Source organism: Sodiomyces alkalinus (genome assembly GCF_003711515.1).
Source record: "Sodiomyces alkalinus F11 unplaced genomic scaffold SODALscaffold_7, whole genome shotgun sequence".
NCBI lineage: Eukaryota > Fungi > Ascomycota > Sordariomycetes > Glomerellales > Plectosphaerellaceae > Sodiomyces > Sodiomyces alkalinus.
This window is the reverse complement of record NW_021167085.1, coordinates 1,714,608-1,735,412: the sequence shown is the minus strand read 5'-3', so window position 1 is coordinate 1,735,412 and position 20,805 is coordinate 1,714,608. Positions and strand designations below refer to the sequence as shown.

Sequence of the window (20,805 nt, the reverse complement as noted above, 5' to 3'; positions counted from 1 at the left end):
GGGGGCTTTGGGGGGGGGTCAGGTCTAGGCCTAGCGCTATCGTTATCGCTATTAATCCCCTGTAGAATTGACCTGGTGCAATTTCTCGCCCTCGGTTCTAGGAGCTTGGGCCATCTTTCCATTGTAAGCTAACAACCAGCTCCCAGGGGTATCCTGTACCACCTCATGGTGTAACCTATCACTGGAGAGACGAGGGACGGGCTCTGTCCTTCAGAGAGAGAGAGAGAGCGAGAGAGGGAGAGAGCAGGCTGAGTGAGAGCTCCTTCCCCCTTCCCAGCCAGCCCAAAGTGACGTTGAGCATTCTTTCGGTTCCCCCCTTTGCCCGACCTTTTTTTTATTTTTTTTTTGTTTTCCTTTCTTTTCTTCTTTTCAGCCTTGGTGCCTCCTCCAGTCTGCAACAATTATCATCTCATTTTACTTTGCCCCGTCTAAAAGGTATGTAATCATGTCGAGTCGGTTCTCCGAACAGCTCCTAGATTCCCAGTGACCCTACAGTGGAATGACTTTTTTTTTTGCCTTTTTTGTTTTCTTCGATTCACTGTCCCCCCTTCACTGCCATCACGAGGGCAGGGAAAAGGTCAGACGAGACCGAAAACCTGGTATTCCTGCTGTCCTCATTTTCTTTTCTCATTTCTTAATGGGGGGTTTTTTTTCTCATTATTTTTTCTATCCACAGCCATCTCAATGAATTCTTGTTTGATGGGCCGCCCGCTCATCTTGTCCTAATTTCATTTAGATTGGATCCACAGACTTCATCAGTCGACCGTTGACAACAATCGTTGAACGGCTGAAACGCTTAATTTCTCATCTCACACGACACTGAAGAGGGCCGAAAAAGAAAGAAGAAGAGAAAGAGAGGGAGAGAGAGGGAGAGACCTAAAATCGACATCATGCCCTACCGCGTCGGTACGTTGGTCCTTTTGTCCTCCCTTGCACGATCCGCGTTCTTCTTTCTCCTCCCCCCGATGTCCCGTTGCTAACCATATGAACAACATTGCCACAGACGTCTCCCCAAGTAACAGGGCTGTCTGCCAAGACAGTGTCTGCAAGCACTTGAAAAAGACAATCCCCAAGGGAGAACTGCGCTTCGGTTCCTGGTTAGAATTCGGAGACCGCGGTAGTTTCAAGTGGAAACATTGGGGATGCGTCTCCGGCAAGCAGATGCAGGCCCTGCAAGAAGCCGCCAAGCGCGGTGACGGTTTCGATTTCGATGCTGTTGATGGATACGACGAAATGGGGTATGATTTCACCTTTGACGTTTTCGATTCGTAGCCCCTTGACTACTTCAAAGCCGCAATCAACCTGCTAACATTCACGGAAACCCGAACAAAAAGTGACCATCCCGAGTTTCAAGCCAAGGTTCGCGAGGCTGTTGAGTTGGGTCATATTCCTCCCGAAGATTTTAATGGTGTAAGCTCATTTCTCCCTCGATTTGTTCTGAGAAAAAAGAAGAAAAGAAGAAAAGAAAAAGAAGAAAAAAGACAGTAAAACCTGGTTAAGCCACAGTAACTGATCACAAGCCTTCAGGACCCCGAGTTCAACGTCCCCGGCAAATCAGGCATTCGTAGCGCTCAGAAAGTCAAGCAACTGAAAGCCGGAGAGACCTCCGAGGTCGACGATGATGCCAACGTAAGTTCTTTCTTTTTCCTCTATACCATCCATACACGCTGCCGTGTTCCCTTCTCGGCAAGTCACCCTCGTTGACCCCACGGACGCCTGCAGGCGGAAGCCGAAGCTGCTCCCGCAAAGGCCAAGAAGCGTGGCCGCAGAGCCGCTCCCGCCGAGGATGACGACCAAGAAGAGGACGCAAAGCCCAAGAAGCGGTCCAGGAAGGCCGCGGCCAAGGTGAAGGACGAAGCCGAGGCCGAGGAGAAGGAGAAGGAGAAGGAGAAGCCCAAAACAAAGTCGAAGAGCAAGAAGACCGCCTCCAAGGTGGAGGAAGAAGAGTCCGAAGACGAAGATGAGGAGGTAAAGGTTGACCCCAAACCCAAGACAAAGGGTAGAAAGGCCGCTGCCAAGGTCAAGGCAGAGGAAGAAGAGAAACCAGCGCCCAAGCCCAAAGGCAAGAAGGCGGCTCCCAAGGCCCCAGCCCCGGCGAGGAGGCGGTCCCTGCGCCAGGCCAATTTGCCCTCCGACGTCGAAGCCCCGATGGAGACGACCGAAGACGAAATCATCCAGGAGGGCTCCGACCTGGACGAGCCGGCCCCCAAGCCCAAGACGAAGCGGAAGACGAGGGCCGTCAGGAAGGCGGAACGGAAGGACGAAGGTACCGCCGCTGGTGGTGCCACCGAGGCCGATGACGAGTTGCCCCCCGAGAAGGTGAGGCCTCGTCGTCGGACCCGGAGGAGTGGCGGCGCCTGATCTGCCCCAACCAGCCTCCCAATCCAGTCGCAAGTTCGAGGGGTTTGTCGTTCAATTTGGAAGTTGGGAGACAAGGATTTTGCTTCGTTTCCCTTTCCCGTTTCCTTTTCAAACTTCACAAGTCACAAGAGCGCAAGAGTGTGTGTACTAAGGTAGCTCTTCTAATCGCTTCTGGGCACATAGGACTTAGATGGGACGGTCAGGTTCGTCCGCCGTGCCCAAGGATCGCGACAATTAACGTTCTATCTGCTCTGAAAGTACAGACAGAAAATCACGGATATATATTCCTTTCGTCCTGCATCATCAAAACTTTAACGCACTCCCAACACGTGAAGCCCCATGTGGTTCATAACTTCGTTACGGCACGGCCTTACAAATGAAAACAGGAATCCAGACAGCTGGCTATCTTTGCTTGGAATATGGCTTCGTCGCTTCATATGAACCCCACGATCAGCCGCCCCCTCTTCAATAGGCTCTCCTCAAGACGCCCCGCGTATTGTCCACGATAATCTCGCGCTCACGTAGTCGCTCGTCGTAATCCCGCCGCGAGGGGCGTCGCGAATGGTGATCCCTCCACTCGCGATCCCGCTGCTTGTCACGCTCTCGTTCACGGCGATAACGTCGAATGTCATCGGAAACCTGGACCAGCTCCAGCACATTGTCCTAGAGATGAATGTGTGAGCACTGGTTTCCACCGCCCAGCGATGTGGGTGAAAAGAGAAGAAGAAAAAAGAAGGGGGGGAGGTTCCCCGCTCGTTACCGGCGCAGACTATGCCAAGAGAAGAAGACTTACATATTTGAGATACTTCATGACGTAGAAGAAGTATTCCGTCTCCTCAAAATCATAACCACACTCGATAATGGCATCGCGGATGACCAGGTCTTTGGTGATTTCGGTCCACATCTCGTTCTGTTTCGACTTGGGCGCAGGACGGCTCCGCCTGTCACGGCTGATTTCGATCTCCAGCTCTCGCTCGTAGCCCCTGGAATCCCGGGCCGGGGGCGCTGGGGCTGGGGCTGGGGCCGATGCGGCTTCGTCGCGCTCTGGGATGAACTTGGACCTCCGAACACCGTTATAGCGCTGCCAGGTAACCTCGGCGGCGCCCCCGCCCACGCCGTCCATGCGGACACGCTCCGTGCCGGGCGGGACGTCGACAATGGCCCAATCCTTGGTCGCGCCGTTCCATGCCTCTCCCATGCGACCGCGGGAATCAATCCGCGACGTGATGTATTCGGCTTCCTCGGTGACGGGGGAGCAGATAGGCGCCGCCGAGTGGGCGCGCCGGCGGGAGCCAACGTGTCGGTCGTCGCGGACGACGAGTTCATTACCGTGAATATGCGGGGAACGGCGCTCGCGGCTCGGCGACCGGTGACGACTCACGGAGCGACGAACGCCGATGTCTGTCCTGCCACGAGACGTCCTTATGTCGATGTCGAGGTGTCGTTCCTCGGTCCTCGTTGGCGGCCGAGGTGCGGGTCGTGGCGCAGGAGGAGGAGCGGGACTGCGCGCTCTTACGACTCCTACGGTTCTGAGTTTAGCTGCTTTGTTTTGCGTTACGTCATAGGGTACCCCCAGTGAATAGATGGCGGGGAAAGGGAAGGGATGGGGGAGACTGCGGAGACTGCGGAGGGGGTGCGAAAACTGACCATGGTCGATGTCGCGATAGTGAGTGATAACTTCCCTCTCGATAACCGGACCGCGAATGACGGGTGGAGGAGGAGGCGGGGGGGAAGGCGAGCGGGAGGGCGAGCTGGACGGAGAACGGCGTCTCTCCCTCTCCCTCTCGATAACGCGGACACGGCTGCGGGATCTGACTCGGTCGGGGGAAGGAGAGCATCGACGCTCGAATCTAGGCCGTGGTGAGGGAGAGCGTTCGACATAACGAGGAGCCCGAGTGGCTCTCTCGCGCTCGGCGATGCGGATGCGGTCCCGTTCCTCGTGAATATGGGGAGGAGTCAGGCTGCGGGCGCGGCGACCAGGATCCACGTGTCCATAGCGAATGGGACTAGGGCTGGGGGGCCGACGGGCGACGTCGCGGGTTTCAACTTCGCGCTGGCGGAGAACGAGGGGGCCGGCATCAACGGGGCGAGGGTCCTCACGAAGAAATCCTAGGCGATCTTGATCGCGGTCTCGTTCGCGCTCTGCGTAGCGGACCTCGGGACGACGGGAGCCCTCGTGGAAACGGTCCTCAAAGTCGGAGGATCGATAGGCCATGGTGACAGGGAAGGGGTCCGTCTCTCGAGGCGATTCTGCCCCAAAGGACGTGGGAGCGTGTAAAGGGTAGAAGATGTGGAATGCGAGTAGAAGTGTGAATGTAAACGGGGTAGTAACTCGGCGTTATTACCACGGGCGCCCAGTGACGAAGGGTTCAAGGTGACAAGGGGCAAGGAGCGGGGTGTTTGGCAATCAATTGCAGGAGGGGGGACTAAAAAAAAGAAAGAAGAAAAAAAGAGGAGGAAAGGAAGCAGAAGGTAATTACCTCGCCCACAAAGAGGTGAATGGGATATGCGACAAAAAATAAAGACAAAAAAAAAGAATAAGAAAAGCAGGGAATAAAAGACACCAAGGACGTCGTGCGTAAGCGAAGTAGGTATGTATGTAAGAGATAGCAAGCAGGGATTATTCGCTGATGGAACAGGTGAAAGGAGCTAGAGCTGCTGTGCTGGGTAGACTATAACAATGATGCTAATAGTAGAAATCGACAGCGACAGCGACAGCGACAGCGGCGAGGAATGACGATAAAAATTGGATAGGTTGATTGAGAGATGTTGATGTCCTGTGTCCTGTAGCACGAAATCGAGTCGTTGGTGACGTGCCGAGCCGGGAGCGGGAGCGGGAACTTGGAAAAGCACGATTTTGACCACTATGTAATGACTTCGTACGTGATGGTGGGGGAGGGGAAGTCTATTCGTTCGTCATCGTGTCCACAGGTCATTACTCCTTACAGGTCTACTAGAGTACTATTATAGGTGGTCTTGGTCTTGGATTTGGCTGGTGGATTGTCTTAGGTGTCTGTGGTCAGGGAGGGTCGTTGTCGAGAACTATTCATAGTTTAGGGGGCGCGTGTTTTGTGTTTCGATTCGACTCTGGCGATTCTTTCCATCCTCGTCTCTTTTTTTCTTTCCCCTTCTTCTTTGATACTGGGTCTCAAGGACGGTCGTTGACTCGTGACCAGGCCGGGATAGAACGGGGGGGGGGGGAGTTGGGCGACGAGTGAGCAATGAAAGTGCTGCTATTTTCCCACCGCTTCCCACTGCTTTTGTTGCAGGCTGCAGGGGCTTCAGGGGCTTCAGGCCGCAGCTGATGTGGGCTAGCGTCACGCTGCTTGGCTTCGAAGGAGTCGGGCAGTCCTATCAGGTTTGGGGAGCCAGCTCCGTCTTGCGTCAAGGGGGATGGATTCGTCTCGATCACTTCGGTCATTTCCCGTTCTGCGACCTGTCTCGTTCTCTGCTTCTCTCGGCTTTCCTGTTCCAATCAGACGTCCAAAGGTCTTAGGGCTGAAGGGTCACCTACGAAGTAATATGTGTAGAGTGGTATGGTATCGGTAATGCGATGCAACGGACCACTGGAAGTCCCGCCCATGATAGACGGAGTAAGGAGAGTAAGGTAAGGAATCGAGAAGAAAGGAAAAGATGGAAGAGAAGAACAAGAAGGGAATAACTCGTTGTTTTTCTTTGTACCTACTTATTTGTTCAAGAACAAGGGCATACAGGGAAGGATCGTTCCTTACTCCCTGCCTTTTTTTACCTTCGTCTCCTTCCTGGCTTTCTCATAATACGAACACAGTACCTATTTCACTGCGAATTTAGTAGGTTTATTATGGTTACGGGTACTAATAGAGCCCACCCACTCTATCGGACTGACGTGACGTCACCAACTGCCTACCTACCTTAAAGGTCTCAAAGCACATACCCAGTTTCACCACCTGCTATTGGCGTGTATCGACATCAAGAGAATATCGTCGTAGTCAACCGAGTAGGAGAGGACCTTTCCACAAGGCCTCCATCGGTTCAAATGTGGCATCACATGACAGCCACGAAGGCATATGTGTATGCGAAACTCGTGTCACGCAGTATAGGCCGTGTGACACGAAATCAATCTAAATCACAGTCGAGTCGACAGCGCCGCAACCACTATCAAACATGTCCATGGTCTGCTCTGTAAACTGACAAGTTACGGCCCCCAACGGTAGGACGGCGCCCAAAAAGAAACAAAAATGTGAAAGACAAGAAAATACTCTACCGAGTAGAAAACTAGTTCCTGGCGGATGTTCACGAACCACCCCTAGATTATCAAAGGTGTTCGTTTGATTTTACCTTATCTTTATCATCTTGTCCCTCTTCTTCTACGACCCCATTCCGATTGTCTTCCCCCGCATTTTTCTTCTAATATACAACGTAAGGTACCTAGGTACCTTATCGGCCTTGCGTCGTACCTAACTCCATAATACCTGGTAAGGTAAGGTACACAGCAGATAAGACGATCCAGCGCATGTCCCAGGGTCTTTGATTAACCCGCCGCCAAGTTGTCACGTGTTCCTGGGCCCCAGGACAAAGATAGGGTGCATGGCTGCAGTCTTCTTCTATCTTCCAAGTCTCGATGGCCCGAGCCATCGTAACCAGAAACGGGCCTGCGTACGATTGATGGATAATTGCAATCGGGCACTATACTCCGTAGAGCGAATGAGCCCCAATTTCCTGAACGAGAACCCGTCGACATAACGGACCTGGCATATCACCGAGAGCCCTACTGAGACGGTATCACTGCGAGCTCGGCTTAGGGACAGCGGGATGGTTGTCGTCTCGTCGTCTTTTGTGGCTCTGTATGTATGTACGTTGTACATACGGAGGAGTCCTCGCCAGGGGTTCATCAGTTACCGGTCAAGAAGAAGAGGGGGGATCTGTTGGACGACTGACGCCGAGTCATGGATACATAGATACACGCGGGTTATTCCGTTTCCCTTCCCCTCAGCTTACCTGTGCTCTTTTCTTAAATCAACTTGCCTTCTTTGACACGACGGCCCAGGTACAGACGGTTCGCTAGTTCTCGTCACGGATGGCGCAGGTGCTCTTGCTACTCGTCCGTAACGTATCACCGCGTCGATACCGAGAAATGGCAATGAGCGGTTTATTACCTATAACTCCATACAGATACTTATCGTCACCGGTGCAGTAGGTATTTATGGCAGCGTTTTTGTTCGATTGTTTGGACGGGGAAGCACCATTCCATGTAATGAGCCACGCCCGAAGTGGTCTGTGCATGCACCACTTCGTGTTCCGAATTCGTCTCTTGTAGCCCGGCCAGGTCTGGAACCCGGGACCTGGGATCTGGCAGGAGGTGGTATCGACCATATGCCAGCTGTCAAATGGGCTCTTTACTGTCAAAGGATTCGGTTCCAAGACCGTTTGCGGACAAGTTTCATTCGATCTCGATTCATCTCTTTTTTTGCCTTCTTTCTCCAACCGCCTTGATGGATGGATGGTTTATCATACAGAATACAGTACCGGCAATCATAGAGTGGTACTACGAAGTGGCGCCCGCAAAGTACTAGGTACTTTAGTCTGTACAGTGCAGTGACTGCGTATTTGTAGGTACTTCGGTAGTCAAGTCGAAGGTACTCTGAGACCCAACAAAGAGGCGGGGAGGAGTAGAATACATAAGGTACCTAAGGTAAGGTAGGTATCGGAATCGACGGAAGGCGGGACGCCCTCCGCAGATCCCCCATGTGGCCGTCTGCTGCGCTGCGAAGGTTACCTACCTTATAAAGCCTAAAAGTTCAAGGTACCGTAGACTTTAATTTGACAGAGAAAGCGTTGTGTGTGGTGTGAACTTCCTCGCTCCCAAAAGGTTCCCCCCGCCTCAATAATCCATCTCATCTCTCTCTCTCTCTCTCTCTCTTTCTCTCTCTTTCTCTCTCTCTCTCTCTCTTTCTCTCTCTCTCTCTCTTTACCTACCACCCATTCATTCTTTTCGCCCCAGAAATCTAGTCAATCTCCTCTGCTTTCCCGGCGTCTTTCTTTGTTTCTTATTCCCTTGGGCTATTCTGGTAGACCCAAAGGCAGACCTAACGCTCCGACCTGTCGTCCCCTATCAAAATTTCTCATCTCGTGATCCATATCCTCCACGCGGTCCTTTCGTCCCTTGGGTCTTCCGTCCCTCGCTTCGTGGGACCTTCATGAGACAACCGTCCTGACTCTGTCTGATACGCCGTCGCCGACCCGAATAAACCCTAGGCCACCATAAAACCGCGCCGCCGGTCCGAACGGATCGCACCCAGCATCATGGACTTCACGCAGCAGTACTTCTCGAACCCTCAGCCCTACCAGTACATTGGCATCTCTCCCCTGACTCCTTCCCACTCCAACTCAGCGGCATCGGACGACTTTAATCCCACAAACTCTCCGCCGGTTTGTTCCTCTCTCTCTCCCCTAGTGGCTTTGTTGGATGACCAGGCTCTCGGGTCCGTGGATGGCCCCGATGCCCTCCCTCCCTACCCACCGCCAAAGGCCTGACTGGTGCATTCTCTTTGTTAGCGCGTCGAACCATGCACTTACACAATCATGACATGAGCAGGATGGCTACGCCGACTACCCCGCCGACCAGCATTTCAACGGCTTCGACCCCTATGCTGTGCCTACCCCGTTCAATGCCAATTCAAATCCCGCCGCCGCCAGCCATGCCGCTAACCATCCTGCCTTCCCGGGCCCTCCTACTCCCCCGAATCACCATCCTGCCGCCTCGACTCATGCTCCTCAGCTGCACCAGCAGCAGCTGCACTCGCAGAATGGCTTGAACGCCGTGTCCACCCCGGCCCAGTCCATCAAGCCCCATCCCGAACTCGCAGCTCACAAGCAAGAGTCTGGCGATGATCAGTCGCATCGTCGTGGCGGCTCCAACTCGGAGGATGATGACCTGACGCCCGCTCAGTCTCGCCGCAAGGCTCAGAATCGTGCTGCGTACGTTCGTCCCCGCCTCTTGCTAGTCATGGAATTTTTTTTCCCTTGTCCATCCCATAAAATCGGCCTCTTGTGGACTACAGACTACGGACTCCAGGCCTTGCCTAAAGATTGATTGGTCCCACCCACGGCTTAATTCCTCGCCTCAGCCTATGCACGATCCCGCGGTGAAAAGAATGAATATCAATATGTAGACTAACAAAACATCACTTCTCAGTCAACGGGCTTTCCGCGAACGCAAGGAGAAGCATGTCAAGGAGTTGGAAGCCAAGCTAGCCGACCTGGAAGCCGCAGCCCAGCAGACCACCTCCGAGAACGAACGCCTGAAGCGGGAGATGCAGAAGATCGCTACCGAGAACGAGATCCTACGTGCCACCTCCACCATCAACGGCACCCGCTCGCTGTCCCCCGAGGCGCATACCACGGGTCCGATGCAGTATAACCCCACCGACTTCTACTCAGACCTCCTCGCGCCGCATACCAACAAGACCCCGAGCCATCGCATCGCCTTCTCCGAGGACGGCCAGCGTCTCCTGGCCGCCGGCGCCGCCTGGGACCTCATTATCAACCATGAGCTGTTCAAGCAGGGGCTTGTCGATGTGGGCGACGTCAGCGACCGACTCAAGCATCAGGCGAAGTGCGACGGACAGGGACCCGTTTTCCCCGAAGGAGCCATCCTCGCTGCCATCCAGGAGAGTGTGTCTTGCGGGAGTGACGAGCTGCTATGAAAGAAGAAGGAAAAGAAGAAAAAGAAAATTGGAGAAAAAGGGGGACGTTCGAAAACAAAAGGAAGGAAGAAAGAAGAGGAAACACACATCTTGCTTTGATTTTGTCCGGAGAGGGCCACCAGCAACACGACAAGTTCATCAGCCTTTCTTGATCGAATGCTACCGACCAACGCCCGTCTTCCTTTGGTTGTCTTTTAACTGTCACGGAGCACATTGCGCAATATCCATGAAGAAGTGGACCGATACGAGCTGACGATGGCATTTATGGGGGTTTTTTTTTTTTTTTTTTTTTTCTCGGCCATTCCATTCAGGAATGTCATTATTCGTACACTCTGATGGATAAGTATAGAAAATCAAGATGGAGATGGTTTGTTCAGCGATCTTTGGAACGGGTCTTCTTTGAACCCATCCTAGCTGGGCGGGATTGAAGGGGACCATGGGCTCACGCTTCATAGGAGTACAGGGAACGGAGGAAGGTTTCTTTGCGTACCTAGCTGGAGAGATTCTTTTGCGCGTTTTGCATACTCGGGAGATGCCATTGACACGACATGGGCGTTTTTATGGTTAGGCGTTCTGGAGGTTGAGCCCTCTGGTCAATTTCAGTCTGGAAATTTCCCCATTTTACCACTTTTACCTCCCCTTCCCCTGGCTAAACTATAAAAAGAAACTCTTCAGCAGACAGACCGGTGAATTCCGTTCGCCATCCTCTTCCTCCGTGGCTCCTCTATGTGCGCCGCGCCTCCCACGGCTCTTTCCTCTTCCTTCTTCTTCTGCTCCCGCTTGGTTACCGGGCCACGATGGCATGCGTGGTGCTCCTGCAACACTACTAGGTCGATCTGATCCTTGCTCATGAGGGTCTCCGTCACGCTGGCAATGTCGGTAACGAGTCTCTCGAGCAGATCGAAAGTCATGGACTCGCGCACCACGACACGCAAGATCTCGATATGGTTCTCGTTCGGCGGCAGCGCGTAGTTGGGTATGATCCAGCCCTTGGCCCTCAGCATCAGGGAGATGGTCTCCTGCTCGATGTGCGGGTACTTGGCTTTGAAGTCGTTGTTCAGCCGGAAGGCGACGACGGGCAGGCCGGCGACGAAGTCGGCGGATGACTCGGCTCCTCCCATGAGAGACGGGGAGGCGGTGGCGGCAACGTCACCGGCGCCGTGTTTGGGTTCGGGCTTCTGCGACCCGACGGCGGATTTGGCCTTCTTGATGGCCGACTCGACGGTTCCTCCCACGTGAGCCTTCTCGCGTCGCTTATGGATGTCGGAGACGACGGTGTACCACCCGGTGGCCTCGAGGCTGTCGGCCAGCAGGCGAGCGTTGGCGAGGGAGCTCTCCATGATGTTGCGGAAGCCCTGCTGGCCGAGGTGGACGAGGTTGAAGTACTGGGCGATAACCTGGCCTCCCGGGCGGCTGAAGTTCAGGGTGAAGGACTTTTCCGTGCCGCCGAGGTAGTGGAGCTCGAAGATGAGGTGTTCTGGGAGAAACGATTCATCGCGCCAGATGATCCAGCCTAGGCCGGCGTAGACGAGGCCGAACTTGTGGCCAGAGGCGTTGATGGACTTGACGCGGGGAAGTTCGAAGTTCCTGAACAGAAACAAAAAAAAAAAAAACGAAGGAATCTTTTCATCAGCTTCCGCGCTTCGTGCTTTGGAGGGCTACGAAATAGCCAGCCCCGCTGGGGAAAGGCCTGATTTTACGACTTACCACTTTGGACCTCCTGCTCCCACGTCGGTGAAGGGAGCGATAAAACCGCCCGAGGCGGCGTCGACGTGGATGGGAATGTCGATGCCGGTCCGCTCCTGGTACTCGTCCAGCACCTTGGACACCTCCTCGACGGGCTCGTAGTGTCCGGTGTAGGTGCTTCCCATGATGACGAAGACACCGATGGTGTTCTCGTCGACATTCTGTCTGACGAGTTCCGGGTCGAGGCGGTAGTGGCTCTTCGCGCTGACGGGGAGGATGCGGGGCTCGACGTCGAAGTAGCGGGCGAACTTCTCCAGGGCGACCTGGGCGTTGGCGCCCATGATGATGTTGGGGTGGAGGGCGTCTTTGCCCTCGGCTCGGCGGCGTTCCTGCCAGCGGCGCTTCATGGCGAGGCCGCCCAGGTGGATGGCTTCGGACGAGCCGGTGGTGGCGGAGCCGATGGCGCGCTCACCCGGCTGGACGGCCCAGAGATTGGCGATGATGCTGATGCAGCGCTGGTGGATGTCCAACAGGGCCGGGTACTCGTCTGCGTCGGCGATATTCTTGGAGATGTTCTCTTCGAGGAGCTTGGTGGCGTTCTCTTCCATGAAGGTGCTCACAAAGCTGAGCAGTCGGGGCGGTTAGTTATGGTTATCTAGTCCACGCCGGGGGGGGAGCGAGACGAAAACGGTTGCCCTCACCTGGCGAGGTTAAGATTAGGCTTGCCGTCCAGGTCCAACTCATCGTGGATAAACTGGTAGACTGTATCGGCCGGGGCGCCATCGGTGGGGATTTTATATTTAGGGAAATTCTCTTGGCTGCTGTATTGGCTATCGAAGGGCTGATAGTGAGTATGAGAGACCCTCCCGGCGTTGAGGAGGTTGGTATGGCCTGGGGATGTAATGTGGGAGACCAGGAGTCGTTGGACGATGTCCTCCGCGTCGACCTACGGGGGGTTCATTCAGGTGAGCCAACATGGCCATGCCCATTCAACAAAAGTTGGACTGTCTTCCAAACTCACATGCGTTGCGAGAACCATTTTTCCTCTTTTTTTCCTATTCAGATATCCCTTGGGGAGTTGATGATTTCTGCTGGGGGGTTGGAAGCAATGGTAGACGGTGCTTGTCCTGATCTTCCAGTCCGTGAGGGTCCCGTCATGGTATGGTCGTGCCTCTTATATATCTGCCCTTTTTAAGATTTCCCTCTCTTCCGAAGTATTTCTCGGTTACGTGATAGCTCGAACCATTTTCCATTATTTTCCATTATGGATGACGACATGGAAGGTAATTGTACCTACTGTATGACCTAAAGGCTACCTAAGGTAGAGGAATGCGAGGGTTTGCACCCGGGCACCTAAGGTAAGGTACATAAGGTACGGAGTAGGTATCCAGATGCGGAGATGCGGCGGTCTCGTCCTGACCTGCCACGAGCGTATGTTTGGGACGTTTCAATTGGTACATACATGTTTGTAATGTAGGTAAGTAAGGTAACTTTTACGTGAAGTAACTTTTAAGTGAAGTGCCCTCATGTCTCATGGTGAACATCGACACAGGAGGAGAGTATAAGCGAGGTGAGAGGAAGCGTGGCCGAACGCATCCATTCCGATATATTATTGCGCTGCACTGGGAATCGGCTTCTCAAATTTACGATAGGGTGATGGACTAGATGGATCCGTAGAGTCGAGAGGTTTGGATGGTTTAGGTATTGCTTCGTACTGAGCAGCACGTGGGTTCCGACAAGTCTGTCGGCCGTGGTCTGTGTCGGCGTTCCGAGCGGCTGAACCTCTTGACTTCCCCGTGTCCAAGGTAACTGACGGAGATACACATCTCATACCTACTATGTATGTATGTACTCCATAAAAGGTAGTGAAGGTACCTGTAGTCCATCACCACGACTCCGTCTACTCGACCAATACCGCCACCCTTTAGCAGCCCGGGAGCTTAATACAGTCTTATGTGAGTTATGGCACTTTATAGACTTGTAGTCTCCGTAAGGAGCTTACGGGGAGACGGCAGTAGAGGTCATCTAAGACAGCATGCGCATGGGACGGCACGCCGCACGAAAGGGAAACTAAAGCGATTTATGTAGTGTCCATGTGTTCTTACATGCAAAACAACGAAAGGTGTCTAAGACCAAGCACAAGTGCGCACAATATAGGAAGTTACAAGACTTTAAATATTGGAAATTGCATATGCCGGCCTCCAGATGCCCTGGAGAACTCCAAGCTCTTGTCCTATGAAACTCACCCTTCCTGACTACCTCCGTTCCGATGTTTCTGATATTGTACATGAATAGAAAAAAGAGAGGGAAAAAAAGGAAAGAACAAGAAGACATATGACACCATAATGCTCCTGCCTGATCTCAAGAAAATATCAAGGTGTTGGATGCTGTCTCAGTCGTATGATAAAGCAACCGTCTGGATCTCACTACCTAACCAAGTATTCAGATCTGCTTTATGTCTTTGTTCTATCCCCTGCCTCAGCTGCAACTATCCTTTCCATCAATGGTATCTCCAGGTGGAACCTGTGCATGGAATGGATTCACCACAGAAATGAACACCAAGAGCGACAACAGCACAGGAGAGAAAGAAGTAGAAGGGCAAAAGGACATATCGAAAGACAGGCTTCCCAGAGCATACCCAGAGCATACGCCCCCCCATATAGAGAGAGACATATACGGAAACACGTCCAGCCTTGAAAAAGGGACAGTGAGATCATGTCCTTCAGCGAGGCTTATGAGCCAATATAGCACGCGCAGAATCCGAACCACAGAGGTCCTTTACGAACGGCCATATAAGCAACGGCGTCTGCACCATCAGTAGCATCGGTAGCATCAGCACCGTGGCACCGCAGTCTTTTAAGCGACCTACTCTCGTTTCCTCCACTGAGATTCATACTACATTTCGAACCCCCAAGCCCCCAGCTCCTGCGATATAGTGCAGCTAGCATCTCGATCAGGGTCCCTTCCGCCACCTAGGTCAGGATCCCCCCGGTTAGTAAGATCCAATACGAACCGTGAAGTACAGAACAAGAGAAGAGAAGAGAAAAAGGGGGCGGGGTAAAAAAAAAAGAAAAAAGAGAAGAAAAAAAAGACAATCGAGAACACGGGCCGGCGATGGGCCGCTCAGGTTACGACACGACGGGAGTGGCGACACGCAGCACGGCAAAGAGTCCAACCGCCGGTGGTCATGGTCAGCCGGCTTCCGCTGCTGCTCGTTCGCCCGGGACCAACGGGCTCGGCGATCATCCTCGGCATCAACCATCACGGTGGGTCTGGCCGTTACCGGAGAGTAGGGCGGAATCAGCATCACCCAGGATAGACAAGCCCGTCGTCGTCAGTGGGGGGCAAGGGCAAGCGAATGAGAGCAGCACCTTTGGAACGCCCGGTCGGGATGACGGCGTCCAACACGGAAATGCAGAGCTGCAGGCGAGGTGGATTTATATTGTCGTCGGTGAACCACACTGGGGGAGAGACCGAGAAGAGTCGACCTGGGCCTGGACGGACGAGAGCTGAAGTGATGGGCAGAGCTACGAAATCACGGGAAAGAGAGGGAGGAGAAGGATCATTCTGATGGGGTCACGAGTCATGATATTTATTAATAACGTCGCGACTGAAATGGTCTCCGGGCGTCGCAACGGAGGTACGTCGGTACATGTGTCGTCCGTTGTGTCCGTACGCGTCCGTACCTACGCATACTTACGGAGTACTTCGTACTGTGTAGATATACCTGACACGGACTACGGCCTACGCCCGTGTACAAAGGTCACAGCACAGTACGGAGAGGTCATAGCAGGAACCCCCGCCGTCCCTGTCCCCTTTGGGCCCGTGGTCATCGGGAGGAATACGTTGTACGGCACGAGCCTCTGATGACACCTCAATCCGATGGCATCCTAAAATAATCTCTACCCTGATTCAATTCAATTCGAAGACCATGGTATGAAGCCATGCCCGACCCTTGACTTGTCTATTTCTTTTTTTTATATGTTGTCTGTGTATTCTTGATTCCCATTGTCTTCAACTCTAACGCTATCCCTCCCGTTTTCCTGTCCGCTCCGCTTCTTCTTCTTCTTCTGCTTTTCGTTTCAACTCGTCAACCATTTGGGCATTGAATTGCATCGGGGCTGGACCGCGATCATGGCCTCACCCTCGTTCGATCCCGCGACCCGAAAGAAGGTTTTGCGGGTCATTACCTTCTCTCTCCTTCTCGACCTGGTAAGTCGCGCTTGGTAGAAGCAAAAGCAGCAAGAGTAGCAGCAGGAAAAGCTGCAACGATAGCAGGATTGCGTTTCCTCGTATCAGGCTCGAGCTAACAATGGCTGCGCAACCGAAAAAAAAATATAGATCTCGTTCACATTCATCCTTCCCCTCTTCCCGAAACTGCTCGAGTTCTACCGCGACCGAGAAGCTCCGGCCGCCATCTCCGGAAACCCCAACACCCTCCTCCAGACCGTTCTCAGCTACCTGAACAAATACAAGGCCTCCTTTTCTCGACCCATTGATTCTCGCTATGACATTGTTCTTCTCGGTGGTGCACTGGGAAGTCTCTTTTCGTACGTCCTCTTTTCTTTTCTCTTCCAGTCCCTTTCTTGGACCGTTGGCAGCGCCGCCCCCCCGCCCCCCGCCACTCCACGCGCACTGCCGTTTCTTATGCTAACCCAGCGTTCTCCCCACCAGCCTCTTGCAAGCCATTGCGTCACCCCTCATCGGCACCCTATCCGACCGCCATGGCCGCCGCACGGCGCTCCTCGCCTCCATGATGGGAAACATCCTCTCGGTCCTCCTCTGGGTCGCGGCCGTCGACTTCCGGACCTTCGTCGCGTCCCGCGTTGTCGGCGGCCTGTCCGAGGGCAACGTCCAGCTGGCCACCGCCATGGCCACCGACATCTCCGACGAAGCCTCGCGCGGCTCGACCATGGCGCTCATCGGGGCCTGCTTCAGCGTCGCCTTCACCTTCGGCCCGGGCATCGGCGCTTACCTCAGCACCATCCCCACCGTCCGGGAGAATCCCTTCGCCACCGCGGCCGGCGTCAGTCTCGCCCTGATCGTCACCGAGACTGTGTACCTGTACTTCTACCTGCCCGAGACCCTCCCTGCCTTGACCGGTCGGGGCGGGAAGACGAAGGGCGGACACGAGAAGAAGAAGGAGGGGAAGGGGGAGGGGGAGGGGGAGACATCGGCGGGCGCCACGCGAGGACAGCAGCAGCAGCAGCAACAACAACAACAACAACAACAACAACAACAACAACAACGGACAAATTCGCATCTCACGCTCAACGCCATCCACTTCGCCTTCCTGCTCTTCTTTTCCGGCATGGAATCCTCCCTGTCCTTCATGACCTACGACCTCTTCGGCTTCGGGTCCGCCAAGAACGGCCGCCTCTTGGGCTTCGTCGGACTCGTGGCGTCGATCCTCCAGGGCGGCGTCACGAGGCGGCTCCCGCCCCTGACGTCGGTGCGTCTGGGCACCGTCGCGTGCCTGTCGGCCTTTGTGCTGCTGGGCCGCATCACCACCACGGGCGGGCTGTACGCGGCCGCCACGTGTCTGGCCGTGACGTCGGCCACCGTGGTCACGGGCCTCAACGCGCTCAGCAGCTTCGAGGCGGGCGAGGGGGAGCGCGGCGGGAAGCTGGGCATGCTCCGGAGCTGGGGTCAGCTGGGGCGCGGGCTCGGTCCCATCCTGTTCACGAGCGTGTACTGGTGGGCCGGGCGCGAGGTCGCGTATGGCATGGGCGCCGTCGGCATGGTGGTTGTCGTCTCGGCCGTTTTCGCCGGGCTGAAGACGCCTCCTGGTTCGGGCAAGGTTAAGGCGACGGGGGAGAAGAAGGCACAGTAAGGGGTAAGGGAGAGACGGACGAGAAGAGGGACTGCACCAACGGTCTAGGCAACGTTTATCTTATGTACCTATACTTTCGCTTATATGATACAAATTGCAGGGAGGAGCTGCTATGCATAGTATAGTGTAGACTGCACTGCATGTGGACTCGAAATGACGAATAGTTAAGTAACGGCTTCTTTAAACAGTTTCTTCATTGTCAAAATTGGTATGATGTACGGGGTTTTGGCTACCTTATGTTGTCGAAGCGAAATGTTTGGTACACGTAGAAATAAATAGTCGAGGCCGTTTGAAGTCCTCAAGACAAGGTACTTAGGTACTTGACTGCAACACACCGTGTGGAGTACAATCACACACTGTATACATACTGTATGAGGTACTTCGCTCACTGTTCGTTCACTTCAAGCCGAGTCATCCATCCATCGCCCCTCTCAGGTTCACCTCAGTCGACTTTTTCTCATACAACCTAACAAGCCAGCCATTGTAAAGAGACAATTTCTCACATAGTTGCCCTTCACATTTCAGCCGTTTGAACACGATTCCAATAGCTGTGCTTTGTTTTGCAAGCCAGACCAAAACTCCGGTGTGCCGAGGAACCAAAAAAAATCCCCTCCTTCCGGGCTAGAGAATGCACATCCAACCCGTGGACAACGCCACCGACTACGAGCCGTTCGTCATGGCCATACCGCCAGATCAGGTGGACCTGGGGCACATCCTCGGTCCGGACGGTGCAGGGGACACCTTTGATGACATCTGGGGCTCGGAACCATCTTCCCCTACGGCCCTAGAACGGGGCCATGACCATGACCATGATCATGATGCCACCACCACCTCGGACGTCCCCCGCCCCCGCGAGACGGCTCACCACGTGTCTGACATTCCGAGGCTTCAAGCCGAGCACACAACGGCGGGATACCGCGAGGGTGTCACGGCAGGGAAAGCCGAGAGCCTCCAAGCCGGCTTCGACGAGGGCTTCAGCCTAGGCGCCGCCATCGGGTCCAAGGCCGGCCAGCTCCTCGGCCTCCTCGAGGGGATCGCGCAGGCCCTCGCCGGCCACGCGGACACGACGACGGCGGTGGCCCGGGAGGAGGCGACAAAGGCGGTCCAAGACGCCCGCGCTGACCTCAGCAAGGAGCGGCTTTTCACGGCGGACTTGTTCAACAGCGACGGGACATGGAAGTACCCGGTTGCCGGTGGTGCGGCGGCCTTTTCGGCAGGCGAAGAAGGGGATGGCGCTACCGTAGCCGAGGAGGGGGACGTCGTGTTCGCGTCCGTGGCTGACGCACACCCGCTGATCGCTCGGTGGACGGCTGTCGTGGATGCTGCTATGGAGCGGTGGGGGATCGATCCTGCCATCTTTGACGAAGCGCGGCCCCACGACGATGGTGACGACCATCATGACCACCACCACCACCACCACCACCACCACCACCACCCTCACCAGCGCGAAGGCGATCGTCGTCAGGCTCCCTTGGAGGAGGAGAGGACCTCGACTAGTGTAGCGCCTCCGCAGAGCAAGAAGCCTTTGGATTGGTGAGACGAGAGTGAATGGTCGAAGAAAGTCATGGGCCAAGGATGTACTTTACTTCACCAGCGTTCCGTCTACTCGTAGCGACCGCGTGTTTTTGCGCCCGCGTCAAGGCCAATGGCACAAAATCCCGCGGACGCAAACACACCAGGGAGCGAAAAGAAAAAAAAAAAAAAGAGTCGCATCTTCGGTCAGGGGGCAGACAGCCAGCCAGCAGCCAGCGCACAGCACAGCACAGCACAGCACAGCACGGAGTCTACAATGAAAAGCGGCGGAGGCAAAACTCGAAACTATAATACCGCAAGGCCTGGTTTCTCCATCTCAGGTCAATTCCGACCGTACGGGAGACTTACCATCATCAAGTGGCAGGGATATCTTAAGAGGATCGAATGGGATCGAATGGGATCGAATGGGATCGATCGTTCAGTCTCAGTCGTTCAGTCGACAGGCTTCCAATTCTCGATTATCGGGTTGACGATTTGATAATGCAGCTTCGACTTGGCAAACCATCAACGTTACGCCATCGATTATGGTCTAGACCGGTGGTTGCAAGTCGACCTCAAGGCCAGCCCGGTTTTCCAGGCCCCATGCAGTGGTCTGTATGGTGGCATTCGTGGCATTCGCCTGGTTTATCTGCAGGGGTAGAAGGCGAGGCCAATGACTAGCGTGCAGTTGTAGTGTACGTGTAGTGTAGTGCGAGGAGAATGCCGACGACCGAAAAAAGTTGGCACATGGAATCGCGAACAAAGGGGGCGAGTGAGAAAAGAGAGAGAAACCAAAAAGGGGTCGCAGAGATACGTGTAAAAGACTCGCGCTGATCTTAACGACACACGGCGGATAGCCCGATATTAGGATAGTCTCTCTTTTGTGCGGTTTCGATGGAGAAACAGTAGAAACACTGGGCAGCAGATTGTTTCAAGAAGTTGGACGGCGGCAGTTCGTTGCGTCACCAACAGGGGGGTTGTCCACCAAGTCCACCATGGACTCAGGCACCATGTCCCTGTTCCGTTGGCCTGCAGCCCGTTGACAACTTGGCTGCTGGCGGCTTAAGGTTCTCGGGCAGGTTTCTGTGGGGCGTTTGGGGCGTGTTTTTTCAACGCCGGGCAGATGCCGATCTTTTGACATATGGGGGTGGTCTCCCCCTGAGTGTCTCGGCACCGGTCGAGTTAACAAGAGCCGTTTCCCGCCAGTGGACTAGACTTTCCGGCTTTTCAGGGGCCCAAAGTTCAAAGTTGTGTGCGCCGATCGGACTTTATACTCCGTACACTACGTGTACTGGCGAAGGCAACGCAACGGTTCCTGGTTAACCACCCAGTCGCGTGTTCTGGCGACGCACCACGACCCAACCCTGGCTCCCCTCCTCCTCGTCCCCGTAGGTACACTACACTACTATACACTACGTGTAGCTTACGAGTACGTGGAGATACATGACGCGCACAAGGCCCAACGCCCCCCCCGTATCTGTACACTACGCTTATCCTTCGAGACGATCATGTCCAAGCAAGCCGATCATGCCGCTCCTGGGAAACCCACAACTCCCTTACCGGCAAGGAGAAACGACTCAAAAAGGGGGACCGGCCCCCCCTATCCATCCGTCCCCCGACCTTCGCTCCCTCTCCTTCCTCTTCCTTTCCTCAGTATCTCTGATACCCATCCACACGTTCGCTCACTGTCACTCGCTGAGATAGCACCTTCGTAATACTCCGTCGCGT

General features: G+C 54.5%; 7 protein-coding genes across 7 annotated transcripts; 4 read left to right on the top strand and 3 right to left on the bottom strand.

The window, feature by feature from the left end:
• The first annotated feature begins 789 nt into the window (after window positions 1-789).
• Window positions 790-2,873, top strand: SODALDRAFT_200364 (zf-PARP-domain-containing protein). Its single transcript, XM_028607203.1, has 5 exons — window positions 790-906; window positions 1,004-1,238; window positions 1,335-1,410; window positions 1,528-1,629; window positions 2,545-2,873. Exons 1-5 carry the CDS (start codon window positions 891-893, stop codon window positions 2,614-2,616), a joined length of 501 nt encoding a protein of 166 aa, XP_028465385.1. The 5' UTR covers window positions 790-890; the 3' UTR covers window positions 2,617-2,873.
• Window positions 2,827-4,576, bottom strand: SODALDRAFT_325152 (hypothetical protein; the record flags this gene model as incomplete). Its single annotated transcript, XM_028609961.1, has 3 exons — window positions 2,827-3,024; window positions 3,155-3,900; window positions 4,009-4,576. The coding sequence occupies 3 exons, from the start codon at window positions 4,574-4,576 to the stop codon at window positions 2,827-2,829; spliced, it is 1,512 nt and encodes a 503-aa protein (XP_028465384.1).
• A 933-nt stretch (window positions 4,577-5,509) lies between these two features.
• On the bottom strand, window positions 5,510-7,713 carry SODALDRAFT_380027 (hypothetical protein; the record flags this gene model as incomplete). Its single annotated transcript, XM_028615084.1, has 7 exons — window positions 5,510-5,827; window positions 6,209-6,221; window positions 6,288-6,349; window positions 6,471-6,520; window positions 7,001-7,182; window positions 7,362-7,407; window positions 7,527-7,713. 7 exons carry the CDS (start codon window positions 7,711-7,713, stop codon window positions 5,510-5,512), a joined length of 858 nt encoding a protein of 285 aa, XP_028465383.1.
• An 827-nt stretch (window positions 7,714-8,540) lies between these two features.
• On the top strand, window positions 8,541-10,339 carry SODALDRAFT_334690 (hypothetical protein). The gene is made up of 3 exons (XM_028612272.1): window positions 8,541-8,769; window positions 8,936-9,318; window positions 9,536-10,339. The coding sequence occupies exons 1-3, from the start codon at window positions 8,644-8,646 to the stop codon at window positions 10,044-10,046; spliced, it is 1,020 nt and encodes a 339-aa protein (XP_028465382.1). The 5' UTR covers window positions 8,541-8,643; the 3' UTR covers window positions 10,047-10,339.
• On the bottom strand, window positions 10,313-12,918 carry SODALDRAFT_351824 (glutamate decarboxylase). The gene is made up of 4 exons (XM_028613559.1): window positions 12,754-12,918; window positions 12,434-12,678; window positions 11,754-12,356; window positions 10,313-11,633 (listed from the first exon to the last, which is right to left on the bottom strand). The coding sequence occupies exons 1-4, from the start codon at window positions 12,769-12,771 to the stop codon at window positions 10,718-10,720; spliced, it is 1,782 nt and encodes a 593-aa protein (XP_028465381.1). The 5' UTR covers window positions 12,772-12,918; the 3' UTR covers window positions 10,313-10,717.
• A 2,683-nt stretch (window positions 12,919-15,601) lies between these two features.
• Window positions 15,602-17,743, top strand: SODALDRAFT_334686 (MFS general substrate transporter). The gene is made up of 3 exons (XM_028612271.1): window positions 15,602-15,944; window positions 16,074-16,282; window positions 16,407-17,743. The coding sequence occupies exons 1-3, from the start codon at window positions 15,867-15,869 to the stop codon at window positions 17,563-17,565; spliced, it is 1,446 nt and encodes a 481-aa protein (XP_028465380.1). The 5' UTR covers window positions 15,602-15,866; the 3' UTR covers window positions 17,566-17,743.
• A 498-nt stretch (window positions 17,744-18,241) lies between these two features.
• On the top strand, window positions 18,242-19,102 carry SODALDRAFT_280284 (hypothetical protein; the record flags this gene model as incomplete). Its single annotated transcript, XM_028608226.1, has 1 exon — window positions 18,242-19,102. The coding sequence occupies one exon, from the start codon at window positions 18,242-18,244 to the stop codon at window positions 19,100-19,102; it is 861 nt and encodes a 286-aa protein (XP_028465379.1).
• Between the last annotated feature and the right edge of the window lie 1,703 nt (window positions 19,103-20,805).